The sequence below is a fragment of the Saimiri boliviensis genome, chromosome 8 (genome assembly GCF_048565385.1).
Source record: "Saimiri boliviensis isolate mSaiBol1 chromosome 8, mSaiBol1.pri, whole genome shotgun sequence".
NCBI lineage: Eukaryota > Metazoa > Chordata > Mammalia > Primates > Cebidae > Saimiri > Saimiri boliviensis.
The window spans coordinates 83,691,078-83,707,031 of NC_133456.1; the positions used below are offsets into that span (position 1 = coordinate 83,691,078).

The following is a 15,954-nucleotide window of genomic DNA, read 5'->3' on the forward strand; positions in this document are numbered from 1 at the left end:
ATACGAAAATTAGGCATGGTGTTGCACATTTGTAATCCCAGCTACTTGGGAGGCTGAGGCAGGAGAATCACTTGAACACGAGAGTTAGAGTTTGCAGTGAGCTGGGATTGTGCCACTGTACTCCAGCCTGGGTAAAAAGCGAGGCTCTAAAAAAAGAAATAACAAAAAAGTAGCCAGGCATGGTGGCGTGTCTGTAGTCCTAGCTACTTGGGAGGCTGAGGTGGGAAGATGGCTTGAGCCCAGGAAGCAAAGGTTACGGTGAGCTGAGATTGCACCACTTCACTCCAGCCTGGGTGACTGAGAGCCAGACACTGTCTCAAAGGGAAAAAAAAAATTCTACTGTTACGGATAAAACAAACAAAGACAACCACCTGGCCAAAACAGAAAAGTGAAACTGTACTGTACTGGTTTTGCCTGGTGGAACATTTGAGAAAACTTGAGTTCAAAACTTCCATGCCTCTTCCTTTCCCACCCTCTGTTCTTTGTGTAAAATCAGTGCATTGTGTTTATTCTGTATACTCAGGTGAAGCAAGTTCCTGAGGTTGGGAACCCCAGTCTAGAATTTTCTCTGTTTGCCTCTAACAGTTTTACTCTTTCCAATTTGTTAATAAATTTTTTATACCTTTTTTGTGAACCTAAGGAGTCTCCCAAGTGTAGTGTTGGATACCGGGGTGATTTTGAACTAAAGGCAAAACTCAAAAGATCAATAAAAATTTGAGTTTATCTTTGTCCCCCTTCTTAAAAATAAAAATGTTATATCTGGCAAAATAGTAATAATCTCCTGTATCTGAACAGTGGTCTTTCATTTGCAAAGTGATTTTAGCTACCATTTCTCATTAATTTTCTTTCTGACCGTAAATTGAGAAGTCAGATAGGAAGTGTGTGTTATGAGAAGCTGAAGACCATTTGGTCATTGTCGTCTTGTTCAGAATGTTATTGAGACTATCTTCTCCATTCCCATCTGCTACCATTTTGCCCAGAAGGCTGGAAAACTTAATTTGGCATAGTGATTAAGTGAATGAACCTTTAAAACAAGCAGACCCCAATTTAAATCTTTGTGTTGTCTTTTATTAGCTGTATCATTTAGACAAGTTCTGTACTTTTTTGAACCTGTTTACTGATCTTTATGAAATGAAGCTTGTACTTAGTACAGTGGCTGATTTATAAGTAAGGTGGTAGCTATGATTATTTCTTAGCTTTTTATACATCTTTGTAGTTCTTGATCCCCTTTATTTGAGCACAGCTGGTGGTTGGAAACCAAGCTTGACTTCTACAGCTTATGAGAAGATTATAGCCTAGGTTAGTTTTGCCTATTACTTTGGCTAAAGATTGACCATCTAACTGTGGAAGAACTAGCATCTTTCACCAGGCACCTAGCTTCAGGAAAGTGGTAGAGGAGGGAAGAGTCACTTAGCTAGGCCAGCATCATCAGTCAGCATTTTTGCCTCCTCACCAGGTCACTTCACTTTCTGAACCGAGAATGACTCTCATAATCACTCAGTGGGTTCTAGAAATTATTTAACTGATTTTAGCATGTATCCGTGGAGAGTTGTAAAGAGGAGAATGAGACAGCAGACGTGTATCTGATTTAAATAATTTTAGATGTGATAGTTAATTTTTGAGTGTTTCTTGTAATTTTTATTTTCTAAACACATGTGCCTCTTTGACTTCCTCATGTTACTGTTGCTCTTGCTGCTGCTGCTACTGCTTCTAGTTATTATTAGATGAGTGATTGACTGGAGCTGAGGACCACTACTATTAGAATCACCTGACCAGCAGATTAAACTACAGATTCATTCTGTATGAATGGGCTTTATTCCAAACTAACTGAATCCGAATCCTTGGATGTGTTGGACAGGGAGATGGAATCTGTATTTTCACAAGCTTCTCTGAGGATTCTAATGCTAGCTACATTGGGGAACCTGACTGGATTAGACGATATTTAAAGAACTGCCCAGTTTGAAGTATGGCTTAATGAAGGCTGATAATATAACAGATATCACTTTATTGCTTAGAAAACATTGCTATACAGTATTTGATGCAGGTCATGATTCTGTTAGTGTATGTTTATTGCTCGTCATTTTCCTCATTCTTAGTGTCTTCATAGTTCAGATCAGTATAGCTAACTTGTTTGGTTTCTGAAAAGGTGGTAGTTGGTGGGATCGTTCTCAGGGTATCACTGCTTCAAGAAACTTTTAAAATAAACTTATTTTGGAACATTAAAAAATATATACAGGCTGGGTGCAGAGGATTGTCCCTGTAATCCCAGCACTTTGAGAAACTGAGATGGAAGGATTGCTTGAGCCCAGGAGTTTGAGACCAGCCTGGGCAATATAGTGAGATCTTGTCTCTTCAAAAAAAAAATTAGCCAAGTATGGTGCTGGCCACCTGTGGTCCCAGTTGAGGCAGGAGGATCTCTTGAACTAAGGTGTCAAGGCTGTGTGAGTCATGATCATGCCATTGTATTCCAGCCTAGATGACAGAGCAAGACCCTGTCTCAGTATATATAATATATATTTTACACTCCACACACACATAGAGATAATAACAAATCTGATATACCCATTATCCACTTTAAACACTTAGCTAACCATGGCAGTCCTGCTTAATCTATGTTTTCACCCACTTCTTTCCAAATGTTTTGACACAAATCCCAGATATAATTTGTCTGAACTATTTTGGTGTGTTCAAGGAACTTTTAAAGACTGTTGATTTTATTTATTTTTAAATAGGTGAAGCATTCATATGAGCCAAAAGTATTGGGTGACTCCTGCTCCTGTATCCCCATTTATTTTCCTCAGAGGTTTCCTGTGATCTGTTTTTATCTATTCAAAGAATCAGTTGGTTTCCTCTTACCCTGTTGTTCACGACATTTCTTTTTTTCCACATCTCTGAAGGAGAGGAAAACCATCAGTAGCTAAGGAGGCTATCACAGACTCCAAAGGAACGCTTTTTTTTTGTTTGGAAAACCTTTTCTTTTCTCCCAGATGATTGATCCTCCTGGAGAATATTCCTCCCTACTCCCATCACCTTCTGAATTTACCTGTTACACGTTCAGATTCTTCTATACTATACTCTCAATGTAGAGTCCATCTTTGGGCTTCAAAGAATGATTACGAGGCAGATAAGTCCCCATCAGTTCCTGGTAATAGCCTTTTGAAAAACTTAGGTTGCCCCTCTGATGTTCAAATTCCTTAGGCTCACATGCACTGCCTTCTTTCCCAGATTGTGTTCTCTGCTTTGCATCCAAATACTGTTCCCTAGTTTGGAACCTGGTAACTAGTTGGGCCCAGATACCTATGTCCTGTTTCTTAAGACTTTTTTTCTGTTGTAAATCAGCCAGAGAAGGTTGGCTGGATTGGCATTGAGGTGGCTGTAGTAAAAGCCAAGATTAAGAACACTTTGGGCCTGTTGGAGCCCTGCTTTGCTTCCTTAACTCTCTCCACCTGGGGAGGGGCTGGGATGGCTGCAGTCAAATTAGAAGAGGAAACTTGCTATAGGCAGTTCACAAGCAGTGCAAATCTATGTTTTGCCCTCCTTGCTGGCCATACTGACTCTAGTCGCCTTACTTTTGTTACCTTTCTTGGCTTTAAAGTTAAAACATGGAGGGCTTTTTTTTTTTTTGAGATGGAATTTCGCTCTTGTTACACAGGCTGGAGTGCAGTGGCACTATCTCGGCTCACTGCAACCTCCGCCTCCTGGGTTCAGGCAATTCTCCTGCCTCAGCCTCCTGAGTAGCTGGGATTACAGGCACGTGCCACCATGCCCAGCTAATTTTTTGTATTTTTAGTAGAGACGGGGTTTCGCCATGTTGACCAGGATGGTCTCGATCTCTTGACCTCGAGATCCACCCGCCTCGGCTTCCCAAAGTGCTGGGATTACAGGCTTGAGCCACCGCGCCCGGCCCGACATGGAGGGCTTTTTATCAAAACTCTGTAAATTTAGTTCAATTTTTTTTTTTTTGAAACAGTCTAACTCTGTCACCCAGGCTGGAATGCAGTGCCATGATCTTGATTCACTGCTACCTCTGCCTCCTGGGTTCAAGTGATTCTCCTGCCTCAGCCTCCTGCGTAGCTGGGATTGCAGGCACCCACCACCATGCTCAGCTAATTTTTGTGTTTTGGGTAGAGACTGGGTTTCACTGCGTTGGCCAGGCTGGTCTCGAACTCCTGACCTCGTGATCCACCTGCCTCGGCCTCCCAAAGTGCTGGGATTACAAGCATGAGCCACCATGCCTGTCCTATTAGTTCAGTTTTTTTCTTATAGCTGACATTAATTATGAGTATCCTGGGTACTCACACTTCCCAGTAGGGTTCTGAGTACCTGCCTAGCTTTTTGAGGATTGAGTACAGGGGAATGCAGAGAAGTATGTGCCAGTAAGACTGCTTGGTATGGTGTGCACATGTATTTAAACTAAGATTGGTGTTTGTCCCTACAACAAGGCAGGCGTTCTATTTCTTCCACTTCCTGCTTTGTCTTAACTAGTGTTAAGTGCATGTGAGATGGAATGATCAGTCATTTTTGTTGAAAATAGGTTGAAGTACAAATTTTGATCATAAAAACTCATGTTTGTTTATATATTAGATTAGCTTATTTCCTCTCTAATGAATCTAGTGAATATCCATGTGTGTACATTCTAATCAAACAAATTAGAGATTTATAAAGGGAAAGGTTATTTTATCTTTCTTAACCACTGTCTCTTGATGTAAACAGCTAAGTGTAAATCTTTCCACACTCAAATAACATATACAGATTTCTTCACCTTTTTTTTTTTTTTTTCTGAGACAGAGTCTCGCTGTTGTCACCTACGCTAGAGTGCAGTAGTACGATCTCAGCTCACTGCAATCTCTGCCTCCTGGGTTCCAGCAATTCTCCTGCCTCAGCCTCCCAAGTAGTTGAGATTACAGGTGCCGCCACCATGCCCGGCTAATTTTTGTGTTTTTAGTAGAGACAGGGTTTCACCATGTTGGCCAGGCTGGTCTCGAACTCCTGACCTCAGGTAATCCACCCGTCTTGACCTCCCAAAGTGCTGGGATTACGGGCATGATCCATGCACCTGGCCTCTTTATCTTTAAAATAATCTTACTCTATGTATTATTCTGAAAGATATTTTCTCCCAATTAATATATCATGGACTCCTCTCCAACCAGGTCATTATAAGTAATATAGTAGCTGCATAATGTGACATAATACAGATGTCTCACTCTTCATTCAAGTGCCTACCTATTGCTGGACATTGAGGTTGTTTCATATATGTGTGTGTGTGCGTGCACCATCAACAAGCAATGCTGTCATATATCTGCCTGCACCTTTACAGACTGGTGCATTCATTTCTGTGCTTACTTTTCCAAGGGGTGCTGCAGCCTGTGTTGGTCCTAAAGGTAGTCCTTTGTTTGTAGGTCAATGTGAGAAATGGAATGAGCTTGCATGACTGCCTTATGAAAGCGCTGAAGGTGAGGGGCCTGCAACCAGAGTGCTGTGCAGTGTTCAGACTTCTCCAAGAACATAAAGGGTAAGAGCTCAAAAGTCAACTGACTTCTTCAGACTAGTAAGGATCTTCTACCTTCAAATAGCTATGTTTCTATTAAATGGTACTAGCTTCCTATAGAATATTGTATATTTCTATACCTTTTGTTTATAAAGAGATGATTGAGAAAAATAAGGTATTAAGAAATTGAAATTATTGCTTAGACATTCTCTTGAAAAGCTACATATACATTAAGCTGGGCATGATAGTCATGCCTGTAATTTTAACACTTTGGGAACCTGAGGCAAGAGGGTTGCTTGAGGCCAGGAGTTCAAGACCAGCCTGGGCACATAGTGAGGGGCCATCTCCACAAAAATTTTTTAAAAAATGAGCCAGGCATGGTTGTGCAGCCCTGTAGTCCTAGCTATTCGAGAGCCTGAGGTGAGAGGATTGCTTGAACCCAGGAGTTTGAAGCTCTACTGAGTCGTGATTGTGCCACTGGACTCCAGCTTGGGCGACAGGGGAAGACCCCGTCTATTAAAAAAAAAAAAAAAAGATTGATAGTGTTTCCATGGATGGAAACAGTAATGTTAGATGGTACTTTTTTGAGACAAAGATTTTTCTTTGTGTTTACTGTAATGCATTATATAGACTAGGTACTCAGAAAGTATACCATTATATATAAAAAGAATGCTATCCTTGAGAGATTGACTTTTCTCATTCACTAATTTGTTTATATTCAGTTAAATGTATAATCCCTGCTATTTGGTAGATTGTTTAAAGATGCAGGAGCATTTCTGCTTCAGGGAAGATTCATAGTTTATCCTATTCCTAATGGTGGTGTTAAGATAGAGGCATCCTCAGGCCGGGCGCGGTGGCTCAAGCCTGTAATCCCAGCACTTTGGGAGGCCGAGGCGGGTGGATCACAAGGTCAAGAGATCGAGACCATCCTGGTCAACATAGTGAAACCCCGTCTCTACTAAAAATACAAAAAATTAGCTGGGCATGGTTGTGCGTGCCTGTAATCCCAGCTACTCAGGAGGCTGAGACAGGAGAATTGCCTGAACCCAGGAGGCGGAGGTTGCGGTGAGCTGAGATCGCGCCATTGCACTCCAGCCTGGGTAACAAGAGCAAAACTCCAGCTCAAAAAAAAAGATAGAGGCATCCCCACAAAGGCTAGGAGCAGTACCTCAAAGCAGCAGAGCTGTCCATAGTTATCCATTATCCACTATTCCCTCTACCCCTAAAATGTAAGGAAACCTTTAAAGGGTTCTTTTTTACCCTCTTCTTACAAAATGTCACTTGTGTTATTCATCTTTAGCTTACATTTTTCATGTTTCAAAGAGTTCAAATAGCTCAGGGAATGAATCTACTGAAAGGGGTGAGCATAATTCTCAATTTAGGAGGCGTTTTTGATGTGCAAATCTTTGAAGCAGATGTTAACTTTTGCTGAGTGTAGCGCAGGTTGGGTCCCTAAGCCAATTGATAGTGCTCCTTAAGGACTAGAGAGATTCTGAGACAAGGAGGGTTTGGTCTACTCTCATCCAAGGCTGCACTTGTTTGGAGCTACTCTGGGGTCTCTCTAGGACAGACAGCAGATTGTCACTAGGATCAGTCTGCAGACTGATAAGAAAATAAGGCTTCTCCTCCCTGTTTTCTCAAGGGCAAAATCGTCCTTTGTAGTTATAGGGAGTTTCCCATATGCTGTGTAGGTAATTATATTAAGGAGTATATTAGTTACTGTTGGATAGGGAGAAAAATGGCATGACTAGTCTTCTGGTAGATGATGGAGAGGCTTAAAATGGTGCTATACATGTTATTCTCTCTTTACCTGAGAATATTCTTCCTTTGGGAAATGGGCCAGATTAACTGGATAAGACATGAGAATGGAATTGGGCATTAATTTTTTTTTTTTTTTTTTTTTTTTTTAGACGGAGTTTCGCTCTTGTTGCCCAGGCTGGAGTGCAATGGCGCGATCTCGGCTCACCGCAACCTCCGCCTCCTGGGTTCAGGCAATTCTCCTGCCTCAGCCTCCTGAGTAGCTGGGATTACAGGCACGCGCCACCATGCCCAGCTAATTTTTTTTAGTATTTTTAGTAGAGACAGGGTTTCACCATGTTGACCAGGATGGTCTCGATCTCTTGACCTCGTGATCCACCCGCCTCGGCCTCCCAAAGTGCTGGGATTACAGGCTTGAGCCACCGCGCCCGGCCAATTTTTATATGTATCTATTTTTCCTCTTATTTATACTGTGGGCACAGAAGGTGTGGTTTCAGAGTAGATTTTAAGACAGTTAAGTCTGTCATTAACTTATAGACCCTACAACTACAGATTTGAGTCTTTTATTAATTAATAGAAAAGTACATTTCATTTGTGGTTCCTTTCTATTTATCTAGATTGAAATAGATTGTTGAAGACTAAATTTTATACTGCAGCAATATTTATAATCCATTTGACAGGATTTGGGAATTTTTGAAAGATTTTAATGTTACAAATTTCAATGTAAAATATATTGACTTTATCGTGAGATTGTTATATATCATTGTTTAAATATAACATGGCCAGACATGGTGTTTCACGCCTGTAATTCCAGCACTTTGGGAGGCTGACGCAGGAGAACCACTTGAGGCCAGGAATTCAAGACCAGCCTGGGCAACACAGCAAGGCTCTGTCTCTACCCCTCAAAAAATGTTTTAAATAAATAAAGAGAAAGCTTTATTCTAAGAACATGGGCTTTGGAGTTCAACAGACCTGGATTCCAACGCAGGCCATTATACTTGCTGTGTGGCCTTCAGCAAGTTACCTTCTTAGAGTCCCAGTTTTCCTATTTTTTTCATATAGGAATAATAATACCTATTTCATAGGTTTGTTGAATAAATTAAATAGATTATTGTTTTATGGCTATATAAAGCTATATAAAGTTGTGTTTATAGCATGTGATAAATGGTAGCAGTTATTTGTATTGAACTCTTACCTTGTTTAAACATTTCCCTTTCATGTTTTTTTTAATCCTTTTTAGTAAAAAAGCACGCTTAGATTGGAATACTGATGCTGCCTCTTTGATTGGAGAAGAACTTCAAGTAGATTTCCTGGATCATGTTCCCCTCACAACACACAACTTTGTAAGTTGCAGATCTCTCTTTCTAGTATGTTGAGGGCTTTGCCAGGCCAAACAGAAATTTCTCAGGTAATAGGCATATGTGTATATGTATATATATTTGGATTATTTAAGACTCTTTATGCCATTGTTTACAGTAAGGCAATTTAGATTTCATTGCCTTAGTCAGAGATATAATTTGTGATTATGAATTCTGTAAATGTTGGAAGTATGATTCATTTTGTAAAAACTCTTTTGGTGGCCAAGGAAGAAAATGACTTTGTCTTTGTCGTCTTTTATTTATTCAGCATAATTTACACCTGTGTTCTTGTTGTAGGCTCGGAAGACGTTCCTGAAGCTTGCCTTCTGTGACATCTGTCAGAAATTCCTGCTCAATGGATTTCGATGTCAGACTTGTGGCTACAAATTTCATGAGCACTGTAGCACCAAAGTACCTACTATGTGTGTGGACTGGAGTAATATCAGACAACTCTTGTAAGGCATTGTTCCTTTTCTCAAGTAATATAGGGATAAGGAATATAAATACTTTAAAGGATATTTGTTGTAGATTTTGACTGACAGGTCTGGATTCTAGATTCATTTACTGAATTGTGATCCAGAAACTATCTACTTTAGAAACAGATAATTCTGAAACTAGCTTGGTTTGGTGGCATTAATACTCCAAAATGAGCAGGTAGGAATAGGACTTGTCTGTCAAATTGAGATTGACATACTGTGACTATGATTCAGTAAGGAAAGAAACAAAAGGATATGAAAATGAGATTTTTTGCTTTTCTCTCTTAATAGTATCATATACTAGGTTGCTAGTAGACACTGCTTTGTATTTTGTTGCCTATGCTGAACAAGTCTTTAACATTGAGAAGGAGCAGAAAGCGCAGTTGATCCTGTTTTCTGAACTCCAAACTGGAGAAAACTTAAGTTGTTTGGACTTAAAATTGTTTGAATATAAAATCTTGAAAGATTCTTGTTTCTGTCGGGACACAATATATATTTCATATAGGCAAAATATTATTAAAGAATTTAAAGTACATGGTCCAAACTGCCTTTTAAAAACTGTCACCAGGAGTATGAAAAATTTAAAGTTTTGTCCTTTTTGACAGTACTAGAGAAACCAAGGGAGTGTTATGAGACCATGATGGAAACATCTTTTTTGCTTTTGTGGTTACTCACATATTGATTTTGTAATGAGAGCTTGAGTAGCACAAATGTCAGGCACAACCTTTTTTTATTTGTCTTAATTTTGTCCTTTAAAAAAAAAAAAGAACAGGGTCTTACTCCAGTGGCATGATCATAGCTCACTATAGCCTTGACCTCTTGGGTTCAAGTAATCCTCTTACCTCAGTCTCCTTAGTAGCTGAGACTACAGGTGTATTTCACCATGCCTAGCTAACTTTTGTATTTTTTGTAGAAACGGGGTTTCATTGTGTTATCTGGGCTGTTCTCGAACACCTGAGCTCAAACAATCTGACCACTTTGGCCTTCCAAAGTGTTGCGGTTACAGGCTTGAGCCACCGCACCCAGCAGCACAAGCTTTTGAGTACAACAAACATATATCAAAATCTCAGTGTTGTTATTAACCATAGCCACATCTGAGTTTTCATTCACGCGTCTGAATAAAGGGGATATTACCTTCATTGCGTTGTTTTTGTGAGGCTTGCTGACATAACCTGTGAAATTTACTAAGCACAAGTGCCTAGCTCATGGAAAGAAGGTGCCGAATTACTCACTTTTCTGTGATTTATTCCTCCTATTTTACTCTTTTTATCTATGTATTTCCAAGATGAAATGTTTCCGGAAAAGCACTATGTGACATAGTTTGTAAAATGCTGTGTAGTCTGAAAAACATTATTATTTTTTTTTTGAAAAACATTATTTTGATACAGCTAGTTAGGACCAGTATTTCCTAGAAATGCACACTGGGGCAGGCATGGTGGCTCATGCCTGTAATCCTAGCACTTAGGGAGGCTGAGGTGAGTGGATCAGCTGAGGTCAGGAGTTCAAGAGCAGCTTGGCCAACATAGTGAAACCCCATGTCTACTAAAAATACAAATATTAGCTGGATGTGGTGGTGTGCATCTGTAACCCCAGGTGCTTGGGAGGCTGAAGCAGGAGAACCTGGGAGGTGGAGGTTGCAGTGAGCCGAGTATGCGCCATTGCGCTCCAGCCTGGGCAACAGAGCAAGACTCCATCTCAAAAAAAAAGAAAAAGAAATGTACACTGGAGACTGTATGTTTATTGGCAGGTCAGTATTATTCACGTTTAATAATCCTTCAAACCCAGTTATTTGGAATGTTGTTCCTTTTACTCTAGGTAACTTAAAACAGTTGAGGAAAATGTGACTGGGGAAACTTCAGTTTGAATAGCTATGAGTTTCCAAAAGCAAGGCATGCTGATTGTCTCTGTAAGATTACTGTAGCTCTAAAAACCAGTCTTTCCCTGCTTTCATTTAGATTGTTTCCAAATTCCACTATTGGTGATAGTGGAGTCCCAGCACTACCTTCTTTGACTATGCGTCGTATGCGAGAGTCTGTTACCCGGATGCCTGTTAGGTAATTTTTTACCTATAGCTTTTCTCTTAGAAAGTTATTGGTGGGTGGCAGGGGGCAGGGGTTAGAAGCTTAAAGACAAAAAACAAGAGTTTGTTCACATTCCCTCCCCTCAATGTGGAAACCCCTTTCTGTTTCTTTGGAACTTGATACTGGTGGTACAACAAAATGTAGAAGTTTCTCTTTGTGGACCTGCAGGTCTTACATTTTGGAAAGTGACTGGCTATAGCTTCTTCTGTGATAGCATATTCCTTAATATACCATTACATTTTAAAGAGCTTGAGATTTTGCTTTCCTCATTGTATACTGAGTTCAACCTCGATGGAAAGGGTCCCAAAACTTAATACAGAGATTCAAGTAAAAATAAAACCCTTAACAGTAAAATGCATATTATGGCCTTGCATTTGCTAAAACCATGTATTTATATAGACTAGTGTCTTAGAAAACAATTTGATTTTCAGCATATTGTTTCTGCTATGTCTCAGAGTTTGCATGTAACTTGTCTTTCTTTACTGTTTTCCAGCTTTACAATTAGTTTTGTTGAGTTCACATATTGCTCAGTTTTACATATGAATTTGAAGCTTAAAGTAAAATCTACGTCCAAAATATTTTACTTTAGGCCAGGGGTGGTGACTCACACCTGTAATCTCAGCACTTAGGGAGGCTGAGGTGGGTGGATCATTTGAGGTCAGGAGTTCCAGACTAGCGTGACCAACATGGTGAAACCCCATCTCTATTAAAAATACAAAAAACTTGGTGGGTATGGTGATACGTACCTGTTGGCCCAGCTATTTGGGAAGCTGAAGCAGGAGAATGACTTGAACCCAGTTGGCAGTGAGCTGAGATTATGCCACAGCACTCCAGCCTGGGCGATAGAGCAAGACTCCATCCGCGCCCGCCTGCCCCCCCAAAAAATCTCTCAATCTCTCTCTTTCTCTCTCACTCTCACTTTAATGTATGCATAATCCGATAACATTTAATGTGAAACTACCATGGAAATGGTAAAGGCAGCATATCTTAGAATAAGGAATTTGTATATATCTGGATATATATTGGTATGTGGCTTTTATTTTTCTTGATAATTTGAAAAGCAAGTCTGACCAAAAGTTTGTACTTACCTCTGAAGATTAGAAGAAACCAGGCCTCATAAACAGAGAATTATGTGGGAAGCCAATTTTTCAAGACAATAGAACAATTTCCCTTAGAAAAGCTGGCCTTTTATCCCTTTAATTCCTACATGGGTATTACCTGAATCTGAACAAACCTCAAACTAATCTTTAGAGCAAATAATGAAAACGTTATACTTCTTAATGTGTGTTCCTAGTTTGGTTGGTGGGTGGGTGGTGTTGGCTGGAAGAGGCCAGTGATTAATTTCATATTTAGGTATTTCCATCTAATAACAGAATTCCCATTAAGTTACTTTGTTTGCTGGTTGTAGTAGGAAAGGACAAACAGTAAAATCCTGGCCTTTTGGCAGACATGCTCAGCACGTCTACCCATCTGTTTAAAATCTTAAAGTTCTCAAATTTAGTCTCTAAATTAAACTGGGCAAGTTCCAACTAGCTTAATAGGTGGTAGTATGGTTGGCAAATGTTAATCTGTTCTTTTCTGGTGATGTAAAAATTTGGAGTATTCAGAGTGGTGCTTTATTTAAAATAGGAAAACCTACAGTGCATTCTCATTTCATTGAATTTCCAATGCATATATTATATCCTGTTCGAAATTTTGTGTGCAAAAGCACCTAGACTTAAGATAATTTTTAGATGCCACGTATTTGAAAGAATCAAACATTTTGTCAAAGGTTGTACGAAGTAGAGTTTGCCCTTAAGCATCTTAATCAAGTAGGTTGGTTGAAGGACTTTACCAGTATGAAAGCCTAAATGCGAATCATGGAATTTTCTTTCTCCTCCTTGCCTAGTTCTCAGCACAGATATTCTACACCTCACGCCTTCACCTTTAACACCTCCAGTCCCTCATCTGAAGGTTCCCTCTCCCAGAGGCAGAGGTCGACGTCTACACCTAATGTCCATATGGTCAGCACCACCCTGCCTGTGGACAGCAGGATGATTGAGGTAATAGGGCCCCTTGGGAGTGATAATGTCAGTCAATTAATGTAGTGAGGTTGGTATTTATTTCATAGAGTTTTGGGTTTCAAACCTGATCAAGGAATGTTGCAGCACTTTCTCAGGTCTCTGGAGTTTTAACAGTTTTTTTTTATATCCATAATATCTTTAGACTGGCTGAATAGTCTGGTTAGTATATCGTTCAAGTGGAGAACTAAAATTTCCTGAAAAAATGTTAACATTTGAACTCTTCCTATATCATATTTGAATAGGCTTTTAATGAATGAGTGCCTAAGATATTTAAGGAGTTCATTTTGGTGTGGGACAGAAAATAACAGTGACGGAGAACTACAGGTTCTCTGGAAGACTTTTGTGATTTTATTTAGAAATGAAAGGGTGGAGTCCTAGGACTTTAATAAGCAGATATTTAGGGAGATGTAAAAGTGCCCAGAGCTAGTGTTTTTGAACTGCTTTTTCTTTTCTTGGCTTTTGGTTATGTCCTATTGGTTTAATTTGCTTTCTGCTTCATCTTTAATAACAACTGAATACACTTAAATACTTCCTTTGTTCTTTATTCTTCTTTATTTCTCATTGCTTTGGACTAGAATAACAACCTGAATGCTTCTCCCAGGGCGTGGTCCAGACGATTTTGTTTGAGGGGAAGAGTAGGTATTTTTCTTCATGCCTTTGCTTTCTTGTAATTAACAGGATTGCTAAAACTGTCAGACAGTAAACTACCAAAAATGAAATAGTTGCTAAGTTAAATTTATATTGTCACTTGTTTCCATGTTCTCTCTCTCTCTCTTTCCTTCTTTCCCTTTTTCTTCTTTCCAATAGAGTATATAGAAATAAAAAAAAAATGCTGTATGTGGTATTGATGATAGGTGAAATGAATTTCTTAAGTTAGGCCAGGCATGGCGGTATATGCCTGTTGCCCCAGCCACTCCAGAGGCTAAGGCAGAAGGATCACTGGAGCTCAGAAGTTCTAGGCTGTAGGGAGCTACGATTGTGCCTGTAAATAGCCACTGCTCTCCAACTGGGGCAGCATAGTAAGAATCCACCTTAAAAATAAACAAAAAATCTCAAGTTAGATTTTGAGGCCAAGGGCATTAAAAATATTTTTTTAAAAAATCAGTTCCAACCAAGGACTAATGTTAGACTTGCTTAGTTGGTGCTCACAGCATTGATATTCTGTTTATATATTAGTAGCCCAATGTGTCAGTTTGGTTGATAAACCCTGGAAAATTCTTTATTAAAAGCTTATCAGAGATAACTATGCTCTTTCTGCATCAAATAGACACCTGCTGCCTCAGGCACAATTTATCTCACCGAAACCTCAAATCACTTTCAGAATACTTTCCTGCCACTGTTGTGAGGAGGTCATGTATAAGCTGTAAATTTTATTTCAGTTTTACCATTATGATTAGTCCTGATAATATAATAATATACCAGTTACTGCTACTTCTGTTAAATGGTTTGTTCCTGTGTAAACACTGTAATACTAAGAGGGAACAATAAAGGTGAGAATTGGCTAGGTGGGAAGATCACTTGCGATGAGGAGTTGAGACCAGCCTGGGCTATATATAGTGAAACCCCACCTCTACAAAAATAAAAATAAAAATTAGCTGAGCTTGGTGGTGTGCACCTGCAGTCCTAGCTACTCAGGAAGCTGGGGCAGAAGGGTTGCTTGAACCCAGGAGTTTGAGGTTGTAATGAGCTATGATTGTGTCAAGTCAAAATTTTGGATTTTTTATTATAAAAGAATTAGCACAACTGTTGTTCCTAATCCTTTTTGTACTTTAGAAGCAGAGTAGATTTTGATTCCTGTTATTTAATCACATGAGTCAGCATTTTTAAAGTAGACATTGTTGCTTTATTTATTTAAATTATTTGTAGTTCTCAAATTATTCATAGTTCTCTTGAGTATTTAGATTCCAGGAACAATAGAAAAATTCTTTCTGGGATAAATTGATCCAACCATAGAAATTAGCATGGAATAAAATATGCGAAATTTAATGGATATAGGGAAGAAAATTACTATGACATTAAGGAAAAAATCCTACTACATAGGAATATAGTTATGGTTAATAGAAATAAATTGTGCTTTGCTTTAAAAACAAAGGACAGACTAGTTGAGTAATGAAGGCTACAGCTGCTGATTTCTATTGAAATCCACATTATTTTTTGCCACTATTTTGCCCACTTGGCATTTATCTTGCTGTACTTAAAAACACACAGATTCCTGGGCTTCCCACCTTCATCTCCCAAACATGCTCAATCCAATCCTAGGCCGGGGGTTAGGGGGTGAATCTTAATTCTTCTTTCCAGAATCAGAATTAGGCTTTTTCGTTAAATTCTGAATTATGTTTTGGGAGCAGGGGAACAGGTTCGTTTGATTGTTTTTATCTTGTAATGATAGAATTGAATAGGAGCATTCTAGTAATAGTTGTGTGGAACAGGTATCTTGTCTGTACTGTGGTTACACAAAGAAAAGAGTAGGACTTCCCTCCCCAAAATGTCCTTTCTGAGGATATGGGGGGGTCAGGTGGTTTTATATTATTCTATTACACTATTCTACTCCAAGTGATGAATTTTAGATTGGGGTTTAGGTCTTATGGAGGCCTCTGTGATTACTGTTTTCCAGTTACTAATAAATTCTAAAGATAGCCTTTACTTTCTCCCATGAGAAGAATGTAACCAATTTCCAAATTTACCCATAAGGCAGTGTTTTGTGGTAAAAGAGCTAGGGCTGAGATCCAT

The 15,954-nt window shown here is 39.3% G+C and overlaps 1 protein-coding gene across 9 annotated transcripts in view; it reads left to right on the forward strand.

Moving 5' to 3' along the window:
* The window catches only part of RAF1 (Raf-1 proto-oncogene, serine/threonine kinase), a 91,229-nt gene that overhangs the window by 57,132 nt on the left and 18,143 nt on the right, over nt 1–15,954 (forward strand). For 3 of the 9 annotated variants that reach the window (XM_074404763.1, XM_010337753.3, XM_039478947.2), the window contains 6 exons: nt 5,400–5,512; nt 8,487–8,589; nt 8,902–9,059; nt 11,036–11,134; nt 13,050–13,203; nt 13,800–13,859. In XM_074404763.1, coding sequence (XP_074260864.1) covers nt 5,400–5,512; nt 8,487–8,589; nt 8,902–9,059; nt 11,036–11,134; nt 13,050–13,203; nt 13,800–13,859 — 687 coding nt within the window. The remainder of the gene's footprint in view (nt 1–5,399; nt 5,513–8,486; nt 8,590–8,901; nt 9,060–11,035; nt 11,135–13,049; nt 13,204–13,799; nt 13,860–15,954) is intronic. The other 6 variants (XM_003927043.4, XM_010337755.3, XM_039478948.2 and 3 more) reach the window with 6 other exon arrangements.